We start from the raw sequence: 24,666 nt of genomic DNA, 5'->3' as shown, positions 1-24,666 counted from the left end.
TCTCATTACTCCTGAGGCTCTTGAAAATGCATTTATTAGTTAATGCTATTTATTAAGTTTTAGTTAATATACCAATATATCTGAGGTAAATGCCTTTCTTTCTTTCTTTCTTTCTTTCTTTCTTTCTTTCTTTCTTTCTTTCTTTCTTTCTTTCTTTCTTTCTTTCTTTCTTTCTTTCTTTCTTTCTTTCTTTCTTTCTTTCTTTCTTTCTTTCTTTCTTTCTTTCTTTCTTTCTTTCTGTTACATTTGTGTGAATAGTGATCAACACTAGTCAAGAAGGTGCCAACAAATGTAACCTTTGCTTTACTGTTTAAATCGGCCGCCCCTGTAGTCAGTTGTGATGTAATGTTGATATGTTGGTGGATCTTTTTTTTAATGTGATGATGAAATGTGCCCATTACCTGAAATCCAAACAGAAAAAGAACGGAGCGCTCTTTGACCAGCTGCCTTCTGCACTGTACTTACAAACGTTAAGTACATAAAGTAGAGGGCTGCAGATCTCCTAATCATCATCGTGACTCCCCAGTGATCTTTTCATACTGTTTCTTAGTAAAACATTGGAATATTGACTAACTGTAAAATATAAATTCTCTTATCCATGCTTTTGTTTAAAGCTCTGCTACAAGAAGTATTTTTATTGAGAAATATTTTGATTATTGTTTATGACATTACAATTTGGAAAAACCTCCAGATTTGAACAAAACACCAATTTGTTTAGTTAGAATTAGTCTTAAATTAAAAATAATAACCTACCCTAAATCCTGATGTAGCTGAATATAATTTATTCTTTTTGTACATTGTGAACATGAAAAGAAATGCTATATCAGCAAACACACACACACACACACACACACACACACACACACACACACACACAAAAAATTTGGGCAGTGACGTTTACATCAGCAGGCCTCTGGTGTACAGTGGTGTGTGTGTGTGTGTGTGTGTGTGTGTGTGTGTGTGTGTGTGTGTGTGTGTGTGTGTGTGTGTGTGTGTGTGTGTGTGTGTGTTTATTTAGGCACAGTGTGATGAAACACTCTGAAATATCCTGCGCTAATGTTTAACGAGTCGTTATTTCTTGCTCTCTGCATATCATCCCTGATTTCCATGTGTTCACCAAAAAACTTTGCTAAAGAGCAGAACCCCGTTTCCCAAATGTGACAAAGCACAAATATCAGAATAGGACACAAGCAGAGATGTAAAAGACTTCCTACAGTTTTCCTTATACCCTTTCATGTGACCTTTCAAACTGTAGCTATATTGTTATATATATATATATATATATATATATATATATATATATATATATATATATATATATATATATATATATATATATATATATATAAAAAGAAAAAACTACAATATAATAATAAATAGTATACAATAATCATCACTGAAGAAAAGTCTGATCAATCTGTAAGCATGGACATTTCACTGGGAATCTTGGATGCTTTATCTATTAACAAATTTACATAAACTAGGCATTTATGAGATTTGTAATGTGATGATAGAACATTATCAACTAGAAATTGTCATCAAGTAATTAGTATTTATTTAATACGTACATTAAAAGAGAAATTGGTGTTTTTCTTTTGCTAGAAATGATTTATTATATTTATTTTTTACATGTTTTTTTATAAGTATTATGTGATCAAATGGCAATTGTTAGCTTTTTTTGTAAAAAAAAAAAGATAAATAAGTTTGTGTTATGTGAAGTGTGTTACTCAAATGTGTCCTGCTTTATAGGACCTAATCCTCCTTTTCAACCGTCACAAGCAAAATGCAGAGATTATTGCACTGATTACATTTCACGCTTAATTTCCTTTTAATCTCTTCTTCCATTTTCAGGACTGTCTACTTTCCTCCGGGACCCCGAGCCTCAGGTTGTACATGCCGGGGGTACCGCACGCTTCGAGTGCCGAATAGATGGTGTACCGGCTCCCAGCATCACCTGGGAGAAAAACCACATGCCGCTTCCTGTAACTGCTGAGGCACTCAGTACACCAAGGTGAGACTCATTTGTAGAAATAGTTCTATATATATTTCTAAAATATCTTTTCTATTTCTAAAATATCCAGTCGCCCAGCTATTTTACACTTTGTGAGATATGCTTATTTTTTTATAATTTTTTTTTGAGTAGAGGCAAAACATCTGGCAGAAAGAAAAAGCTTCTTTGTGGTTTGTGCAGCAAAGAATTTAGTTAAAAATGCACACGTGCACACACACACACACACACACACACACACACACACACACACACACACACACACACACACACACTTTATTTATCATATATGACCCCGATATTGTGTTATTCCTCTTCCTTTTTTTCTTGTACAGTCGCTCAGTGATTGTATGTCATGCAGTATGTCTTTTCTGTATTTGCAATTAAGATGAAGTCTGATTTATTTCTTACTGTATACACCATTCACATTCCTGCTGCAGAACAGCCTTATAGATTACATTTAACACTGAAGTGTCAAATAGGAGAAACAGCAGGAGGCAGCAAGGACTGAATCACATATATGAACAATATACAGCTAAAAACCAAGAATTATTCATGTTCTATTAAAGACGAAAATAATTGTATCAACTAAACATTATTTAACACACCTTTATTAGATTTTTATGACAAAATGTTTGATGCGCATATAGAGCAACTTAATAACTGCAAACAAAATGCCATCCTTTAACATTTTTTCTGTCCAAACAAAATAAAAATATTCAAATATAAATATAAAAAATATACTTTACATTTACTTTAAAAAATTGCTTACTGCATTTTCCTTTTCACATTTTCATGAAATGTGGCAAATACGAATATTTTCCAAAGTAATATTTTCCCCAAACATTTATTTTTTTATTTATTAAATGTATTAAAATATAGAAACTCATCATTATATCACCCAGCACACATGCTGATTGTGAAACAAAATTGTTTGTGAATGAAAAATTATAATTTTTTTATGAAAAGTGGTTTATGTAATTACCAAGATGAGAACCCAGCTAGGTTTAGGCAGAAAATATGTTGTTATAGTGTAATATTTTAACATATTAACAAATTGTATTAATATTTTTATAAAAGGTATGTACATTGTCTATATTTTGTAGTTAATAGCAAAAAATGTTACAGTTGAAAACACTACAGATTATTAGTCAGAACTTATTGTAAACGCCTCATAATTGCGTCACTTTTTTACAATGCTACATTACCATGCCGTTTTAAAGTCAGTGATTATAACAAGTAGCACAAATGAGTGAAAATCATCTAGCACCTCCTGGAGTGTTTAAAGGCTCTGGCATGGAGAAGCTGGTGCTGGATCTGTGATGATCACAAATGTTGAGCTCAGTAGCTCCTAGTTTTATAACCATAAAGACTGTATAAGACTGTAGAAAGAATATTACTTATAATCTTATACTCTAGTACTCATGTTAGTTCTGACTCTCCAGTGTTCTGTATTGTTGAAAGATTTATGATCAAACTCTTGATGTCACCCAAATAAGGATGGGTTCCACTTTTGAGTCTGGTTCCTCTCAAGGTTTCTTCCTCATAACATCTAAGGGAGTTTTTCCTTGGCACAGTCGCCACGGCTGCTCATCAGGGATAAATACACAACATTCACCTTAACTGTTGATTTCTGTAAAGCTGCTTTGAGACAATGTCTGTTGTGAAAAGCGCTATAGAAATAAACTTGACTGCTTGACTTGACTGCTCATTTTCATTAATGTTCTAAGCGTGCTAGCTGTTAGGAGTGATCATTGAAACCTTTGTACTGTATAAGGAATGAACAACAGTGATAGTACTGAATCATCATTAGAGGCCGACCGACATGGGTTTTTCTCTGGCCGATGCTGATATTTAGAAATCAGGGCAGCTGATGGCTGACATAAGATGGTGACTTTTTTAAAGCCTGGGACACACCAAGCTGATGGTCATCTGCCGGGGAATGTCGGGGGGTTTCGAGCATCGGTCAGCTTTATTTTTTTTCACGCATCGTTGGCTCTAGTTGGATGGCGTCAGCTGTTTTTCATCTGATTCTGCATGTCGAATTAGAGGCGGAGCTCTTCAGGGAAAAAGAGAACAATGACTGGCTACGTTGCTTAGCGAATGAGCACACGAAAAAAAAACAACCTTTTTTTGTCATTCTTGTGCTTGTCTTTGTAATTTAGCAGACATGATTGAAAAAAGCTCCACAAATCCATTAGTAATGATTGCGGCAGGTGTAAATGCTGCTCGCTTTATACAGCTGGTCCCCGAGCTACGACGGTTCGACTTAGGATTTTTCGATCTTGATGATAATGATGATAGGGATACGACAAAATTTTACAAATATTTGAAAATGTAAATAAACAGGCACAGGCAGCAGCATACGATGTGAGATACGTTGTTACGCACAGCGGGGATGGGCATATCTCTCGCCCTGGGAGATGCCCCACTCTCGCTAACGGTCGACGGAGTAAAGTGTCTCAGTGTGTATTTTTTTCTGTTTCCAACAGTTTTTAGCAGCAATTTTAGTGATAAAAGCAAAAGTCTTCCAAGTGCCCCTTTTACACTTCCAAGTGTAAAAAAAGAAGAGGAAATCCATCAGTTTAGAGCAGAAAATAAAAATTATAAATCAGCATGAAGCAGGAAAGGCTGTCACAGTCATAGTATCATCTTCGACTGACGATATTTTTGACTTACGATGGAATCTTCGTAACGTATCTTCATCGTAATTAGGGGACTACCTGTATTTTCACAGTTCTATCTCTTCCGGTTTTCTTGTTTGGATGCCGAATACACACTACTGTCACCTGCTGGTGTGGAAGAGTTATGTTCCCTCAAACAAGTGTAGAATGTACACGCACGGTTTAGTGTGTCAGATGCGCCTAGCTAATAATCTGCCTAAATTGCAGCAAAATCGGCCAATGGCAATTAATTAAAACATGCCAAAAAATCGGCCCGGTTAAATGTTGGGTCGATCGATTTTCCACTTTTAAAGAGGAGCTTCCACTTTCTTGCACTAAAAGAAAAGAAAAGGTAGAAAATATATGTACAGAGAATTCAAGTATATTTCTCCTAAAACTTCAGTTACTAAATAACAATAACAATTCAGTTACTGAGTGTACAATTTTATAATTCTTTATTAAATGTAATAATTTAAATACATAAATATGCATAGATTTTTATTCCTATAAGAATTGTACTAAACGTGCACAATTAGAATTATTTACAGTTTATCTTGTGAACTTCAATGAAAGGATAATATTGATTAGGAATGTTTAAAGCTCCTATAACAAGTGTAAACTGACGCTTGTTATTACATTTAACTATAAACTGTAAAAAAATTGCTGCAGTTACTATGTGCTGTTATGAAATTATCAGCTTTTCAGCTTTAACTACACAGTAACTGTGCCTTGGTAACTCTCCTACTTCCACATCTTCACACCAGGCTACCATTGGTTATTTTTCTGTAACAGGTGTTTATTCCTAAAGCCATGATGTACACGCCCACATGCGGCAAACCGCAAGCAAGACGAACGACCTGTCGCATGCTGATTTGAACTCAGGAAAAAAAAATCAGCACCTTTTAACCCCTGATTTACATGCTTGTGTACAGAGCATAATATCGTTTTTTTTTTTTTTATTAATAAATACACAGTGGAAAATTCCTCAGTCTCTTCTGTCACCTCTCCCTTGCTGCTATTAAGAACAAACGAGTTTCCCCCACCTCACACACTTCTCCTGCACTGCGGTATCAACACATGGCTTGTTTTAAATTCACAGCTCCAGCTTTTGCAGGTCAGTGTTGTGCCGCTGAGCTCTTTGCTCTGATGTTGTGTTGTCCTGACTCAACCCCTGCTGGATGAATTCTCCACCACTGAACTAATAATTCATGCAGTGCATTCTGTCTTTCTCCCTCTCTCTCTCTCTCTCTCTCTCTCTCTCTCTCTCTCTCTCTCTCTCTCACACACACACACACACACACACACACACACACACACACACACAGATTCTGCAGCCTCTCAAACTGTGTTTCCCACAGACGGCAATCTGTCTGCTGGATTAATAGTCTATAATACGGTTCTGGAGTGGGGGAGTGAAAATGGAGGTCTCTGGAGGGTTGTGGTGGATCAGCCAATGCCTTGTGCAACATGAGCTCTCCTCCACAGCAGCCATGATGCCATGCGGGAGAAGACAGGAGGAAGGAGATTACTACTGACGAGCAAAAGGGTCTGTTCTAGCCTGTAAAGCTCTGACGCATAACTGGCACTGACCTACATTTAAATTTTCATGTTTTGGTCACCTTTTTTTCAACCTGGAGTTTAAGTGGATTTTTCCGCATTTAGCTTCGGTTCACTTTAGATGTTCGACACTATAAGTGTATGCAAAACTTAAAACACAACCTAATATTGCAGGGCTTTTGTATTATACTTGGTTAAACTAAAGCTGTTGCTTGGCAACTGAGAAATATAAAGACACCGAAAATATATTATTAAATGACTGAGACTAACGAATGTAGCTAGCTAACACACAGTAAGCTTTTATACAAACAATTCAATGGCAGAATGATTCTGAAAATGCAATAAATACATCTGGAATATTAACACTTTTCGCAGATTGCCTTGATTTTTACCTCATGTATTTGTTTATTCAAATGTTGCTTTTTTTTAAGCATAACTCATTAATTCAGATGGTTGGCTTTATAAAAACATGTGTAAAATATTAACATTTTCCTTAGGTGCATTGGTATATTACTTAAAAAAAATATTATGTTTGACTAATTTTATTGTAAATATTTCTTGTCAGACACTATAATAGTGAATAAAATATGAGGAATTTTGATGACAGACAAAGGCTAATACTTTTGCTAGCTACCCCACAGTAGTCTTTTATACAAACATTGTAAACATAGAATGGTGGTGTCAGGCAGAAGAACGTGCCGGAAACCGAAGTGCAGTAAACAATGTTTAATGAAGTAAGACAGGGCAAAAGCAGAAAATGGCAAACCAGAGTATAGGTCCAGGTATAGTAAATCTTGATAAAGTCCAGGAACAGCCAGCAGCTCAAAGAGCTAAGCAGAGTCCCGTAACTATGACACCAAACTTCTACATGTAGTGAGGGCAGCTTGGGTAGTCCAGCAGTTTTCATCAGCCTAAACTGTAGAACGGACAATGTGTTGGTGGGGAACGGAGGTTATATAGCCTGGAGTTTGATGAGCTCCAGGTGTAGATGATTAGTACGTAGGCGCGCTGCTTGGAGTGATAGGTGGGTTCTGTGAAGGTGTGGCTGGTGGATCCCTGACATGTGGTTAAAGTGCAATAAATTTGTCTGGAATATCAACACTTCACAGATATGTTGGACAATTACTAATCAAAAGACCGGGAATCGCTTGAATTTTGTGTAGAAAGGATGCTGTTGAAATGATCACAATATTCTTCTACATTGTTCCTGTTGCTGTGGATATGCTGTACATTTATTTGCTGATAGATACCGTTGGACAAACCATTCTATCAGTATAATGAAATTGTTCATATTACATATTGAAAGAATTCGTTTTCTGATAAATGAAGATCTGAATTACATACACTCACTGTCCACTTTAATAATTGTATTAATTGAAATACATTTAATAATTTATGGAGTTATAAAATCAGCCAATATGGTCTGTTGACATGATTATCAAATGGGGCTGGTTTGAGAATTTAAGTATTTTTTTACACACAACAGGCTCTGGAGTTTAGACAGAATCATGTAAAAAATATAAATAAATACACTGAGTAAGTGACAGATCTGTGGATGAAAACACATTGTTGGATTTAGAGACTGGATTGGTTCAAGCAGCCCAGGAAAGATACAGAAAATCAAATAATCATTCTTTACAACTGTGGTTAGCAGAAAAACATTTCAGCATGCACAAAACATGAAACACTGAACAGAAGGAGACATCAGGTTTCATTCCTGTTAGCCGATAACTGGAATGTGAGGCATTGAACAAACACCTTGTCAGACACTATAATAGTGGACAGATCCACCCACCCTAACCAAGAAAAAGCACTTGCTGTAGATATTTGAATGAACAAATAAACTATTTATATATTTTTACCTGAATTGTCAGTGAGAAACACAGATAAAGACTTTAAAATTTTTCTCTTTCGCTCATTTCTCTATGACAGGTTTGTAACACTTCCAAATGGCATTCTGCAGATTTTGGACATCACGGCAGACGATGAAGGTCTGTACCGCTGCATAGCCTCTAACTCCGCTCACAAGCTCTACAGCCAGGATGCTTCACTAACCGTCACGTCTGGTACCAAATCACACGCACACACGCATGCACACACACACACACACACACACACACACACACACACACACACACACACACACACACACACACACACACCTATGGCTAGCACAAAGCCCCAATATTCTGATTGTTTTTTCCTGTTTCAGGGTCTGTCATGCATATAGATCCTGCTTTTAAGAAGATTGTTGTTAGAGTGACTCTAATAAACTACACTCATAAACCTGAAGTGCTTTTAGCAGGAAAAGAATTCGAGTGGACTAATCATTGTTTTCTGAGCACTCTAAGTTAACAAGTTAGTTTGTGCATGAGCTGGATTGCATCACCACATTTCTCACAGCGTATTATTATATGTTTTATGAGAATATAAACACAGTAAACACAGCGTGCAGAGCCTGCTCTTTGCGTGTGTTTTAAATGCTGAGAAGGTCTTTAATGCTTTAGCAATTGCATTTTCCACCACAGCATGGTAGTCAATAATGGGGCACAGATTCCCAGGTTTATATTAATGCATTCCTACACTTATGAGTCATTGTTTCTATAGTTACAGCTCAATCACAGGGTCTTGGAAGGCGGAGGCTTCATATAAACGAACAAAAAAGTGGTATAATTGTTGATGTGGTAGATAAAACAGCAGTCTCCATTGCCAGTCAGTGATAAAGCTGTACTTTTTAAATCATCTTTTTTAGTAGTGTGACAAACTGCTTTATAGGGTCATTTATTATAATATAAATCATTTTCAGAGCTGTCCTCAACGTATATTGAAAATCAACATAGTGTCTTTCTTTAAACAAATTCAAATGTCAACACTGAAATTTAACAATTTCTGTGGTATAAGTGGAAAAACCTGGGCTGTCCAGTTGGAATAATATAATCCGTCCACCACGATGGCATGACATGTCGTGTTTTAATGTTGTCAGAATTAGTAAGTGTAATCTGTGATGTGTAAGGTATATAAATATGCAACGAGAAAAGAAAACGTGGAATTGTGACGCGGTTTCCTGTCTTTTGAACCGAGACAAAGAGAGGGAGAGAGATATTTTTTGAATGACTCTGTTTCTATTGCCTGTCCTTGAGTTCACAGTTAAGAGCAGAAGCTCAGAACTTTTGTCTCATTTTCATACTTTTTCTGGCAGCTTTGAAGAAAAAAGAAAAAGAAAAAAAAAAAGGCTATTCATTGTTGTGTGATAAATGTATTGTGTGTCCTTGTGTGAGAGAGCGTGACAGAGAGAGTATAAAAGATATAGTGTTTTCGACACCAGCTGGCTATGAACAGGCATATTAGGAGGCGTTCTTATTTTGCGTTTAAAACAGTGGCCCAGTCCATATTTTTTTTCCTGATTTCCGCTCTGGTGCAACACTGAACACCTAAATCTTTTGTTTCAGGAGCAACCAGCAGTCTCAGAATCCCATTAAGTAATCCAAAATGTAATAAATTCATGATAAGAAAACATCTTTCACTGTTTTAGGGTCTTGAGCTCTAGATGTTGCCTTTGGAGAGTGATAGCTCAGTGGTTAAGGTGCTACTGATTGGACCCTTGAGCAAGGTCCTTAACCCTCTAGGCTCCAGGGGCACTGTATCATGGCTGACCCTGCACTCTGCCCTCAGGTTTCAAACAAACTGGGATATGCAAATAAAATAATTTAACTATGCTGTAATGTATATGTGACAAATAAAGGCTATTCTATTCTTTTGAGGTTTTCATAATTTCCTATGCTTTTTATGCCATTTAATTGATTGGCGGTTCTAAACGTCCTGTGTGTGTGTGTGTGTGTGTGTGTGTGTGTATATATATATATATATATATATATATATATATATATATATATATATATATATATATATATATATATATATATATAAAAAACCCTGCACTCTTAGTGCCGGTCCGAGGTTGTGAAGGATGTGCTGCAAGTTAGAGCAATAAAGGATGGAGATGGAAATGTGTTGACTAGTGAGGAGAATGTGTTGAGAAGATGGAGAGAGTTTTTTAAGCAGCTGATGAATGATGAAAATGAGAGAGAGAAGGTTGGATGGTGTGGAGATGGTGAAGCAGGAAGTGGATATGATTAGCAACGTGGAAGTGATAGCAGCTATTAAGAAGATGAAAAGTGAAAAGTCGGTTTGACCAGAGGACATGGGTCATGGGACAGATGTTTAGGAGAGATGGCAGTGGAGTTTTTAACCAGATTGTTTAACAAAATTATGGAAGATGAGAAGATGGCTGAGAAATGAAGTGTTTTTTTAAGAATAATGGAGAAGTGCAGACCTGCAGTAACTACAGGGAAATAAAGTTGATCAGTGACACCATTAAGTTATGGGAAAGAGTAGTGGATTAATGCCGAGGAAGAGCACCACTGATGCAATATTTGCTTTGAGAATGTTGATGGAAAAGTAAAGAGGTCAGAAGGAGTTGCATTGTGTGTTTGTGGATTTAGAGAAATCATACGACAGGGTCGAGAGAGGAGTTGTGGTATTGTATGAGGAAGTCTGGTGTTTCAGAGACGCATGTGAGTCTGGTGCAGGACATGTATAAGGACAGTGTGACAGCAGTGACTTGTGCAGTAGGAATGACAGACTGTTTCAAGGTGGAGGTGGGTCTGCATCAAGGATCGTCTATGAGCCCTTTCCGGTTGCAATGAGAAGAGGTGGTAAAGGTGGAGGAGTTCAGGTATCAGTGATTTGTGATAGAAGGGTACCTGCGAAAGTGAAAGGGAAAGTTTATAGGACTGTGGCGAGACCTGCGATGTTGTATGGTTCAGACACAGTGCCATTGACTAAAAGACAGGAGGTAGAGCTGGAGGTAGCAGAGCTGAAGATGTTGAGGTTTTCGTTGGGAGTGACGAGGATGGACAAGATTAGAAATGAGTTTATTAGAGGGACAGCACATGTAGGACGTTTTGGAGACAAGGTGAGGGAGGCGAGATTGAGATGGTTTGGACATGTGCAGAGAAGGGACATGGGGTATATCAGTAGGAGAATGCTGAGGATGGAGCCACCAGGAAGGAGGAAAAGAGGAAGACCAAGAAAGAGGTTTATGGATGTGGTGAGGGAAGACATGCAGGTAGTTGGTTTGAAAGAGGCAGCTGTAGAGGACAGGGGGGTGTGGAGACGGATGATCCGCTGTGGCGACCCCTAATGGGAGCAGCCTAAAGAGGAAGAAGAAGCATCTTCTGCATGATTTTGAAATGTAACTTTTTATACTTAATACAAATCAAACACAGCTATTTCAGCATATGAATTTTTATGATCCCTAATTTTAATATATTAAAATTTTAAAATTGACAATTTAATTATTTAAACATTAAAACATTTAAACATCTAAAACATTATTCATTAAGCTATTTATTAAATAATTTTATAAATGTTTTTGCCTTAAATTTTGTTTCCTAAAATCACTATCAACATGCCCATTAACTGCACAGTTCAATAGATATGTTTGTGTGTACGTCTGTGAATTTTAATAAAGAGATTTGTCTGATAAAATGGCTCTGGGTTTGTAGTGGCTTCACTGCTTTTTTAAATAAAAATCACAGGTCTCTCAAACACTCAAACATATACCACAACTCATACAACAATGCTGTTGGATTCCGTAACCTGATTGGACAGAAGGTCTTGAGTTGCAACAGCTTAGACTTGACAGAACCTAACATTGTGGAAACTTTGCTGTCAAAGAGAAGCAGTACGTTGTGTTGTGACTATTTTGGCTTTAAAAAAAAGATGCAGAACTACAATTCCCATCGACCCATCATCCTTTGCGCTCTGCTGCTTCTACAGATGCTGTTAGTGGGAAATATAACTAACAAGAACAGACACTTGTTAATTAAATTATAACCCCAAAAGGTTTCATGAAGATACAAGTAACAAAATGTAACCAGGCCAAAAGACTATAAAGGAAGCATTTGCAAAATCACTCCCCTGTAACAGTGTGAGAGCGTAAGAAATTACAAGACGCATCGGGGAGTACTGTATATACACAATTATTTTCAGTGGTGGACAACGAATGTTTATGGAGGTTAGTAAACACGCTGGAGCCAAAGTATAAAATCCCATCATGGCCATACTTTAGTCAAACGATATTACCAGCTTTCTACAAAAAGACAAGGACTAAAGTTGCACAGAGCCTCAAACAAGAGAGCGCATCTCACTCACCACAGATGAGTAGCCTTCTCAAGCTAATCAGAGCTATGCTAGCATAGGGAATGTTTAGTTCAGTTGACCCTTCTTACACTATACCTCATACCTCTTAGCAACAGTTATGATTAGAGGATAAAGAAAAGAGGACAGGATCTGTTCAGTCTTTGTTTAATGAATACACAGACATTTTCATTTGATTGAATTTTTTTAAATGTTTTTAAAAACTAAATATATCTTGCACCATGGACATTATACTGAGGTATTATCGTATCGTGTATCGAGATTTTGATATCATTACATCCCTACTATAAGCAGAAGAATAGAACATTTTATAAAGAAATGAACATCTCTGGGTTCCTAGAAGTAACTCGGCTTCATCACACTGCCTCATTGCTGATTAATTGCCTGTAAAATCAGTGTATATATTTTTCCCTTTTGGACTTAGTTTTCAATTCAAATTTATGATCAGAGTGACACTTCAGAGTGTCTGGTATTAAAAGGAAAATAATTAGTTTTTCCCTCAAAGTCGCTTAAACTTGACTCAAATCCAGTAGGCTGACCCACTTTGACGCTGGTGTTTTTCTTCGCGTTTCTCTTTCTCAGAATCTCTCTCTCTTTTTTTTGCTCAATTTCTCTGAAGACTGTTTGGAGAGTGTTTGAGACAGCTGTGTGTTGACAGGATGCCTGTTTGACCCTGAGTCACTTTCCCTTTGGCTGAATGCTTTGACTGGCTGTCAAGATACCACACGCTTCTGCCCTCTTGTGGGCTTGGGGCTTGTGTTCAAATAGACACACGCACCTGTAAAAAGAGAATGCTAACCCATGCTGTGTGTGTATGTGTGTATATGTTGTCAGATCCTTCAGACGAAAGCGAGGTGATGATTGTGGCTCCTCCACAAGACTTGACAGTGGTTTTAGGACGACCAGCAGTGCTGGAGTGTATGGCTCATGGTCAACCCAAACCTTTTGTTTCCTGGAGCAGACAAGGCAAGATTTCAAACACACACACTTGTGCACACACACACTGTAGTACTGTAGGACAAATGTCTCCTATAAAATAGGAAGTCGCAAACATTCCTCAGACTCTGCCTGTTTGTGAGGGTAAACAGAACAGTCTGGTGAAGTACAGTAACACTGACCCTAAGACATATTGGTACCGGTTGTTTGTTAATAATATAAAGCCTATAATAGCCAACAAAAGCACTTTTGAAGATAAACTACTTCTGTTTTGCTGCTTCCTGTGACAGAAAACTTGTGACCCAGCAAATGCAGCCATACATTTATACAATACAGTGCAAGCCTCTTAAACCAAGTTCACATTAGCATTCATGTCACATGTAGTTTGTCTTGTGTGGGCGTGTAGCAACTTTTGTTGCTTGTGGGCCTGGCTTGTCTAGCTTTTTCTTTGTTCTAATAGAAAAACAGTCATAGCTGCAGTATAGGGCTGCAGCTATTGATTACTTTAATAGTCGAGTAATTGGAAAGAAGTACTTTTTTCTTTATTAAAGAGCAATACTAAATATACAAGAGAAAACAAGACGGGTCTCTTAAAATGAACAAGTTATTTGTTTCCTTTTTAGAAAAATGTACATTTTTATTGCTGAAATAAATGAATATCTGTGAAAACTAAACCCATTTAGTGCATTTAATTTCCATATTACAACAATATGCAAAAACAAATGATATAAAAATATGAAAATCTATCTCAAATTATGTTAAACATGGTAAACGCACTGTTCTGTGTTTTCTTTATGTTTTTTTAGTTCGAAATTATCTCAAATTTTGGAAATTTTCTGTCATTTTCTTTGGTCTGAATCTTCTCCTCGCCCCTCGCTGTTTTCTCCCCGTTCCTCTATTTTTTACTCTGCAGAGTGTGTTTACCTGTATAGAGCGGCCCGGAGATTAGCAGGTGGTGCGTCAGTAATAATGGTCCGTAGCGAAACATGTTGCGCCGTGTGTAGTTAATCGGACTAAACCAAATAATTTGGCTCGATGCTTTTTTGTATTCGAATTACTCGAGTTACTCAAGGAATAGTTGTACCCCTACTGCAGGATATTTAGCTATTCTTATGCAAACTCCAACACATTGAAATCAAATAGTTAATTTACAGAATTTATATGTGCTCAACTTTGTGCTCGTTTCATTGGAAGATTAGCAAAACAAAATGTCTGTACTAGCGACGTACATTTACCAGAATAATGTCTCTGTATGCATTTTGTGAGAGGTTATATATGACATGAAATTTTGCATGAAATTATCAGTGATATATATATATATATATATATATATATATATATATATATATATATATATATATATATATATATATATATATATATATATATAAGGTCAGTACATATTACATCAGGTTAGTACATTTACTTGTTACAGCTTGTATGCTAATGTGCTTTGCTACTAAAATGATATGATAGGTATCACGTGTTATGAGTCGGAATCTGCTCAGGAAACTACATGCCTCACAGTGGTGCTGTTTTACAGTATAAGAGATCCTGCAAATCGCACAGCAGACTTTTTTTTTCTGCTGAAGGCGGAATGACAATCTAGCAGACCTCCAGACGTCAAGCCATTGTTCTCAGCAAGCTGCAATCAAATTCTTCTCATACGTCTCATCAGAGATCCTGTACCGCTGTCATTTGCATGATAAATGCTGTGCAGCTAAAGGAGTTTTGGCAACCACAACCATGTCTAGTTTCTTTTTATGCTGTTTCCTTTGTCTGCTGGAAAGCATGGCAGATGCTGCTGGTCAGTCCGTCCCTATAGAATTAATTACAGCAGCACCATGTGGTCTCTGTTGTTCTCTACCGCCTCCTGCTGATTAATAGTACACATCAGGCTCCAGTCCCATTTTCTGTGCACAAGGCGAAGCTATTATAAGAGGAAAATTCTCATCAGGAAGAGGATCCGCCTTTAATCCCACCCTTTCTTTTATTTTCTGTGTGCACTGTTAGAAAGTATTTTCTTTTAGAACTGCTGTGATACTTCCAATTATTTTTTAAGGGAAAATATATTCACATTTTCAGGTGAAAGTTACAAACATGGAAAACATCAATCTATCGTTTTACCATCGGCAAGGAAGTGTACAGTTTTAATTACAGAGAATCTTGTGTTTTAATTCTCTCCACATAATATTTCAACAAATTAGGTTACATAGTGAGAAAGTAGAGCTGAAGTAGTTAACGTAGGCATTAACACATTTAAATAGAATAATAAAACCAGCCCTAATAAGTGCAGTCCTATTTATTTCTGGTAGTCTTTTTAAATATGTATTATTTATAATTACTGAGGCAAAATGCTTGGACTCTATTAGGTCTGTGTGTTTTTAAAGTATTATCACTTTTATGTGAGATTACACCACAACAATAGTGATGTTTAATGTGACTTTATTAAATTACCAGACCGGCATTTATATAGGAGATCCTGAAAATCATAATAATCTAATATGACCTCTCACTCAAATATCTCGAAAAATAGCAGCATTTTTCTCAAAAGAAACAGGGAGATTAGCATCATATGATTCTGGAATGGTTTTTGCAGGTGGTTTGATCACTGTGGCATGAACTTAGCCTGAATTATTCTGCAGCTTATCTCTTCCGCTAATGTGCCTTTGTTTTCTGTTGTGGTAATTGGGGCAGTTTTGAGTTTATTCATTTTGTGTGAAATGTGTTAGTGTATGCTTGATTTAGCTAACAGTAGACAATAGCAACTTAATTAAAATGATAACAAGTAAACAATAGTCATCAACCATAATCAGAAAAGCCAAAAAATATTGTCAGGATTTGGACTTCTTGTGTTGTGGTTGAGCCACTAGAGGCCCACACTGTTTTCTCAGATTGTCTTCTTCCTGTGTGTTAATTATGTTATTACTGCCACCTGTGTCCTAATTCCCTGGTGTATATCTTTAAGGTGACTTGCTCTATAGTTTTCTTGCTTGGTGTTTAAAGTTGTTAGGCTAGTCGATTGTGTCTGATGTAAGTTCCACTGTCTTTCAAGATGTTTATACTAGTGAAATCTGATGTTAAACCTTTTTAATGTTTACTTTTTTTAACCGACTAAGTTTGACTTGTTTCCTTTGTTTATATGCGACAAACTAGGTAAAAGGCAAAAAAACCCACAAGAATTGGACAGTAAATGACTGGAAGAAAGTCCACATTTGTCCATATTTAAAATGTCTTTAACAGAAGAACTTACATAACAAGAACAAGAGAGATGTTAGCAGGCTGCCTTAAACCCCCACAGTTAAACATGGAGGTGAAGCTTAATGGTTTGGGGTTGTTTTCTCCATACAACAATATAATAACCTGAAGCATAGGTCTGAGTTCTTTAAGTGTTATTCAGAGAACAAACAGTTGGCAGGGTGTTATCATAGAACGGCCTTTCCAGGAAACACACATACAGTAAAACACAAAAATGAGTACACCCCTCACATTTCACCAATCATTTTAGTATATCTTCTCAAGGGACAATACTATAAAAAGGAAACTTGAATATATTTTAGTGTCGTTAATGTGCTGCTGGTACATCAGTACAGATTTACTGTCCTCTGAAAATAACTGAACATACAGCCATTATAGTCAAAAGTTCTATAGTATTGGCCCTTGAGTAGATATACAAAAATGGTTGCTAAAATGTCAAGGGTGTGCTCACTTTTGTGAAATACTGTAAATCCTATTAAACTGCACTAAGATGACCTTTAAAGAAAAACAAAACATCAAAAGGCATGTCAAAGTATTTCAGCTGTTTGTTTGGGGAAATTAACTGTACAGATGCCAAGATTTGTGTAAAGCTTTTATTCAGAGGATTTTTCAGGTAAAAGTAATGTCCATCACTACTATAAAGATAGCTGGGTTACACCTAATACATTATCTAAATGATATAAATACCATTGAAAAGTATTATGTGTACTGCTGCAAGGTTTTGGAATAAAGAAGAATATTTTAATAAGCCTTTATCTGTGTTACAGATGGGAAACCCATTTCTGCAGATGTGCTCGTCCTCGCTACCAACCTCATAATACCACACACACTGAGTCACCACGCAGGAGTCTATGTGTGTCGTGCCAACAAGCCCAAAACACGAGAGTTTGTCTTGTCCTCCGCTGAGATCCGTGTGCTAGGTAACACAAATCAACCCAAATAATTACAGTGGCCGAGAAGTGCAAAACACATTAACAAATCAGAAAACAAAATAACAAATTCAAAAACAAAATAACATTTTGTTTTTGCATTTGTTATTTTGTTTTCGGATTTGTTATTGTGTATTCTAATTTCTTAATTTGTTTTCTGATTTGTTAATGTTTTGCACTTCTCAGCCACCGTAAATAATAGCTAAATAACCCCCAAAATATCTATAATAATACATTTATTATAAGTTTATACTTATATATAATTCAATTTCATTCTTGCTCAATTTCTTACTCCTATATTTCTTTCTTTTTTCTTTCTTATTGTTAATTTAGTTATCACTGTTCCTTCTTCATTGAATTACTTGTTTTTTTCTTTAAATATCTTATCTATGTATCTATCTACTTATCTATCTATCTATCTATCTATCTATCTATCTATCTATCTATCTATCTATCTATCTATCTATCTATCTGTCTGTCTGTCTGTCTGTCTGTCTGTCTGTCTGTCTGTCTGTCTGTCTGTCTGTCTGTCTGTCTGTCTGTCTGTCTGTCTGTCTGTCTGTCTTTACAACTTTCTTGTTCATGTTGATTCTCATGTTTTTTTATTTATCCATCACTTTTTTCTTTGTAGTCATCTTTGTTTTTGTATTCATTGGTTCTCATTCTTTCTAGGTCACTGACTTTCTTACTTTTATTTTACAACTCCAATTTAAAGTTGGAATAATGTGTAAAATGGAAATAGAAATAAAGTGCAATGATTTGCAAATGTCATAATCCCATATACACAATAGAACAGAAAACATTTCAAATGTTCAAACTGAGGAAATGTACCATTTTAAGGAAAAAATAAGGTCATTTTGAATTCGATGGATGTAACGCGTCTCAGAAATGTTGGGATTCAGAATAATGTTCCTCAACATAAAATTCCAGTTGAATGTCATCATTTACACTGCATAATATCATCAGAAGTTTAAAAGAATCTGTAGAAATATCTGTGCACAAGGGACAAGAGCGAAAATCAATGTTGGATGCCTGTGATCTTCGGGCTTTCAATTAACACCTTTAGAAGTCATTGTCGGTGAACACAGTTTGCCACGTTATTCACAAATGCAGGTTAACCCCCTATCAGGCAGAGAAGAAGACATGCGTAAAAATGATCCAGAAATGCTGCGATCCTCCCTGGGCCCAAGCTCATTTAAAATGTACAGGCGTGTTTATTTTTGGAAACCATGGACACTATGTCCTCCAGACTAAAGAGAAGAGGGACCACCTGGCCTGTTAGTAGCTCAATTAAAAAAGCCCTCTGATAGTATGGGAGTGCATTAGTGACAGTGGAATGGACAGTTTGTACATTTGGAAAGGCTCCAACAATGCTGAACAGTATATGCAGGCTTTAGAGCAATAATGCTTCCATCAGAAAGCATATTTTTCAGGGAAGACCTTGCATATTTGGTCAAGGCAATGAAAACAACATTTGAAATAAAAACACAACAAAGGACACCCAGAACTTTTGAGTAGCTACAATCCTGTATCAGACACATATGGGACAACTTTCCTCTCGCAGAACTTGAAACATGACCCTGTCCCAACTTTTTTTGAGACCTGTTGCAGCCATCAAATTCAAAATTACCTTTGATTTTTGGTTTTATTGTGAATAGAATATGAATTTATGAGATTTGCAAATCATTGCATTTTGTTTTAAATTAAAATTTTCACAGTTTTTGGAATTGGGGTTGTATTTTTTTATTTTAATATTCACTTACTTTTTTTCTGTCTGTGTAATTGTTCTTACTTTTCTGTTCTTTCCCTCAGCACCTCCAGTGATTGTGAAACCTCCTGAGTCTGTATCGCTCTCTCGGGGGAATACTGCAAGGTTTGTGTGTAACAGTTCGGGTTCTCCGGCTGCTTCTCTGCTCTGGCTCAAGGATGGAGAGCGTCTGCACTGGACATCACGGGTGAAGACTCAGAGCCCTGGTGTTCTCCTCATCAACCAGCTGCGGCCAGACGATGCGGGATATTACCAGTGCCTTGCCTCCAACATCCTAGGCACTGCCTGCGCCACTGCCAAACTGTCCGTCATTGTGAGGGCGGGGCTTCCAAGTCCGCCTCTTCACTTGCAGGCCACGCCTCAATCCAGCACCTCTGTTCTGCTCACGTGGGATCCTCCAGAGCACAACCGCGAGCAGGTCATTGGCTTCTCCATTCACTACCAACGTGCCACAGGTAGGACACTCTCACAGTTAAAGTACTTTCAGTGAGCTTTGCAATACAGGTAAACAAAAATGTGGTCTCAGAAGACATGATTTGCCATCAAAGTGGTATCATCTCACTAATGAACGTAGCGAAAGAAATGAAAAAAATATCTGTTCAAAAATGCATGCAGCTATTTTTTTAAGGATACGTTCCTGATAGAAACTGTTTTTCAGCAGGCTTTGATAACATGGAGTATCAGTTTGCAGTAAACAACGACACGACAGAGTTTCACGTGAAGGAGCTGCAACCTCACACAGGCTACACCTTTTACATGGTGGCTTATTCTCCTATGGGAGCCAGTTTTCCATCTCAGTCCATCACTGTGGAAATGGTAGACGATGGTGAGTGGCAGAGAAAACATATATTTTTCTACTTTGGGTGCTTATCAATCAGCTCCCTAGGTCATGAATCAGCAAATAAGGTGTGCATGAGTTCTGGTGCTGGCAGTGACCCTGGCTTGCTACATATTGGGACACTGATGATTTTTGGCAAAATGATTACATATTTGCATTATCAAAAAAAAAACAACACAGGAATTTATAAACAACAGTATATAAGTCATAGAAGTGCATTAGCTTAATCACATGCTTCGCTTTCATGGCACTTCAAACAGTGTTGTAGGCAAGCTAGGGTATTTTTTCAAAGTCACTAAGCACTTCAAAATCCTTAGACTCAGACCATTTATAGAGCATTAGATATAAGTAATAATTGCTAATGCAAGTAATATTTTAAAAAGCTACAATAACAAGCTACCTAAATTTGTAGATGAAGTTGGCTGAGAGTTTATTTTGTAGTTTTTTCGAGCCTAAAGGCTTTAGGAAATATGGCATAATTTCCAATAATAACACATAGCAAGCACTGAGGCATTGTGGGATTTTGTGATTGAGGCAGTATTTTAAAATGCACCAACCCACCGAACGGTGAAATGAGGAGCTGATTGAGACACATCTCCTCTAGTAATACCATTAATAACAATTACACTATCCAGACTCTACATTTATTTTTAATAGTTACAGTGATTCTATTTATTAAGTAAGTTTTCTGATTTTGTGTGTGTTTGTGTGTGTGTGTGTGTGTGTGTGTGTGTGTGTGGGGGGGGGGGGGGCAGCAGAAGATGTGTTCTCAGTGGAGTTGGACGGAAACGAGACCCAGGTGGTCCTGAGAGATCTGAAGCCCAATCATACAAACCAGTTACAGATGGCTGCAGGAACACGTGCAGGTTTTGGTGACCTCCCGGAGTGGACCTTTCCCCAAACAACCAACCTTACTCAGGGTGAGAACATATAAACACACAAACACACACATACACACACACACACACAGACACACACACACACACACACACACACACACACACACACACACACACACACACACACACACACAGAAAGAGGGGAAAAATAACTCATCTTGAAAAACTAAAGCCTAACTAAATTATTTTTCTCCAGAAGATGTGGCAAAAGTATTTACATTTCCCTAATACATTTTTAAATGCATGCAAACCAGTTGACATCCTCACAAGTATTAAAATCATTTGCTCAGTTTCTTGAAGTATAAATAAACGTTGCACACGTGTCAAATCCTTTTTTGCCCCTTTTATTAGCATGGAAGCAAGCAAGAGCTTTAACACAGCAAGTCCATTACTTACAATGTTTTGTAAAATCAATTTACACTTTTGTTTCTAATAAAAGTATCAAATAAAAATAAAGCAACACAGTGTCCCTATAAGCTAAAATATCGCTAATTCCATGGTTTCCTTTTTTCTATTCGTTTTATGACTGAAACTAATAATTCTGGAATTGACAATTCCATAAGTTTACCATATTTATTATATAAGGAGAACATTGTGTTGCTGTTTGTTTTTGCCCTGTTACCAGATTTGACACGTACATAGCACAATGTCATGTTCTTTCATATAGAATATGGAAAACATTAAGGAAATATTTAAATATATTAAATGGATTTTGTATTTTTTATGAGCTTTAATGTCCATGTCTTGCCTTCTCTTTTCTAGTGCTCTTTCCTCCCTCTGAACTCAAAGTGACAGCAAAGATGCATTCCCTCCATGTCACATGGCAGCCGCCACCCAATCACACACAAATTACCAGCTACAAATTGGCCTATCATGAAGTGGTTGGTGATGAGGCAGCCAATCAGCAGAGCCCTGCGGCTGATGCTTCGCACATCAGGCTACGCAAGCGTGTAAAGCATTACGAAATCACAGGCCTCGGTGAGACAAAATTTACCCTGCATTCATATGACAGGCCATTTGTCTTTGCAGAACCTATTACATTGCGTGCATGTGTGTGTGTGTGTGTGTGTGTGTGTGTGTGTGTGTGTGTGTGTGTGTGTGTGTGTGTGTGTGTGTTTCAGCTCCTGATCGCCTGTATGAAGTGAAAGTGTGGGCATGTAATAAGCAGAATGAAGGCTATCCTGCCATATGGAAGGGCCGGACCGAGAAATTCACTGATCGAGGTGTGTGTGTGTGTGTGTGTGTGTGTGTGTGTGTGTGTGTGTGTGTGTGTGTGAGTGTGTGTGTGTGTGTGTGTGTGTGTGTGTGTGTGTGTGTGTGTGTGTGTGTGTGAGTGTGTGTGTGTGTGTGAGTCTGCACGATTTGGAAAAAATTTCATGTTGCAATTATTGTAGTCAATATTGTGATGTAATAAATGGTATCATGAGTCCTCTTGATTGGTTATAAAGGAAATTGCACACACATTAGTGATAATGCTGAAATGTGTATTTGTAAAACTATAAAAGGTTTTCAAAATGAATAATATTTGCAAAATGAAATTTGCATTAATGTAAAAAAAATCTCTCCAGGGTACAGCTGAATTAAATAAAAAAAAATAAATAAATAAAAACCTAAAAAAAAAACATATACATTTTCACAAAAAATAATATATATTTGGACCCTTTTGCCCAAACAGTTGCTCGGTGCCCATTTCGATTATTTACCTGAAGTTTAAGATAAAGTATGTTTACATACTTGAATTTAGGTAATTTTGCAGTCATTATAATTAAATGTGTATAACCTTTTTTTAATTGAAGTTTGCTAATGATTCGTATGGTGTGGGAGTAGAGGATTGTGGTGGGAGGGCAGAGCCATGGGGGGGTGACGATAGCAATTATGCCCAGGGGTCCAAAAGTATAGAAACCGCCCTGTTTACGCAGGATGTAACAGACACCGGAGAGAGAAAGAGAGAGATAGAGAGAGAGAGATAACGGCCAGAGCTGACAGCATGTATGGTGATATGTGTGTGGGAAAGCGGAGGTTGCCAGGTAAAGGCACGCCAATCTGCGAGTGTGTGCTGGTTATGCGTTGGTGTCAAGGAAAGATGTACGTTACCACGAATGGGTGTGTGTCCCGGCATGAGTAAGAGAAAAGAAAATTGGTGGGGAGCAAAAGTGAATGAAAAATAAAAGTAAGCGATGTCTGTTGAAGCGTCGCCAGTCGTCTCTTTCTTCCAACCCGGAACCAGTGAGATCTGTTGCAGATTTTTCATATTGACACGTGATGTAGCAACCTTAATTTAATTTACACTTCCCTGCTCTGCTCAGTGTTGGTGATCTTAAAGCTAAAATATCGTCATATAACAGGTAGCGTTTCTGTGCACACCGGAAAGTCACATGACCACACATGCCACACGTGCACTGCCTAAACTGAGAGTATTTAGTCTATTTATTGTTTTGTTAGTGGTGTGAAAAATCTGCAAACTGTTCTCAGAAGGTATGCGTATACACGTATTTATTTCATTAAATCGCAACGTTTGCCGTCATATAGTCGCACAAGCTGACACAAGCTTTATTGCATAAAGTTGTTTTACGACGCATATAAGCAGCATGAGAACTTGTTTCCTGTGTCAGACATAAAGTACAAAACACTGAATAGTTGCATGAAATATATTGAATTCAATAGAATTAATTTAGAATATATTTAAAGAATGTTGAAACATTAAAATGAACTGACAGCCCTAGCAAGCCTACCAAACATTAGCATCTTATTTTAAGACATACGTCCTGAAAACGTCAAATCTCCAGCGGTGTAGATTTGAGGTGGTTTTCGGTTTGAATTTCCCTCAAAATATTTAAAGTTATGTCCAAATTGTTTGGGTGTTTAACATATATTTAAACAGTCCAGGCTGCCTAGACATGCTAACTCTAACCTGTACTCTGGACCCTACAGTGTTTAAAATACACTTAATTATTGTGTTAATATTTCACAACATTTGTTTGTAGTGTTTGAATTGTGTTTTTCAGTTCAACCACTGGACCACCCTCCCCCACCACCCCCCAGCATCGTTAAAGCTCAGGCTAACAGCTCCACCTCCATCTGGCTGCAGTGGGAAAAACCGGCTTTCAGTAATGTACGCATCATTAACTTCACGATACGCTGCAGCCCTGCTGGCAACCGCAACGCCTCACTCGTCTCCTACTACACCAGGTGGGACATGCAGAACATCAGTACATGATTTTACAGTACAGACCAAAAGTTTGGACACATCTTCTCATTCAAAGAGTTTTCTTTATTTTCATGACTATGAAAATTGTAGATTCACACTGAAGGCATCAAACTATGAATTAACACATGTGGAATTATATATGGAATTATATACTATATTTATTATATTTTCTCCCGATGCCGTGCAGCTCTGAACACAGGTGAAGTGCGTTTTTTCATGCCCGGTTGTTTTCAGTGTGACGAATGATTCGCTTTTCCTGTAGACAGTCCGAGTGAGCAGCAGGTCAAACGTCAGAGGAACCTCATTGCCTGATTCAGTGGGAGCGCATCTGATTTAATATAAAGAGTTTTAATGGTTCACCTGAACCCGTTCGGCAATTT

The 24,666-nt window shown here is 37.3% G+C and overlaps 1 protein-coding gene across 6 annotated transcripts in view; it reads left to right on the top strand.

Annotated features, from left to right (window-relative positions):
- igdcc4 (immunoglobulin superfamily, DCC subclass, member 4) overlaps nucleotides 1–24,666 on the top strand; it is a 63,174-nt gene that overhangs the window by 23,769 nt on the left and 14,739 nt on the right. For 2 of the 6 annotated variants that reach the window (XR_014535144.1, XM_083550832.1), the window contains exons 3-12: nucleotides 1,852–2,011; nucleotides 8,161–8,294; nucleotides 13,285–13,416; nucleotides 17,412–17,564; nucleotides 19,386–19,796; nucleotides 20,003–20,167; nucleotides 20,935–21,099; nucleotides 21,841–22,056; nucleotides 22,200–22,301; nucleotides 24,084–24,267. Coding sequence is in view for 4 of the 6 variants with exons in the window: in XM_083550832.1 (XP_083406958.1) it covers nucleotides 1,852–2,011; nucleotides 8,161–8,294; nucleotides 13,285–13,416; nucleotides 17,412–17,564; nucleotides 19,386–19,796; nucleotides 20,003–20,167; nucleotides 20,935–21,099; nucleotides 21,841–22,056; nucleotides 22,200–22,301; nucleotides 24,084–24,267 (1,822 nt within the window). In the remaining 2 variants the exon portion in view is untranslated. Of the gene's footprint in view, nucleotides 1–1,851; nucleotides 2,012–8,160; nucleotides 8,295–13,284; nucleotides 13,417–17,411; nucleotides 17,565–19,385; nucleotides 19,797–19,999; nucleotides 20,168–20,934; nucleotides 21,100–21,840; nucleotides 22,057–22,199; nucleotides 22,302–24,083; nucleotides 24,268–24,666 lie in introns of all 6 variants that reach the window. The other 4 variants (XR_014535145.1, XM_083550831.1, XM_083550834.1 and 1 more) reach the window with 3 other exon arrangements.

The sequence above is a fragment of the Silurus aristotelis genome, assembly GCF_946808225.1.
Source record: "Silurus aristotelis genome assembly, chromosome: 9".
Lineage (NCBI taxonomy): Eukaryota > Metazoa > Chordata > Actinopteri > Siluriformes > Siluridae > Silurus > Silurus aristotelis.
This window is presented reverse-complemented; position numbering and strand designations above follow the sequence as displayed.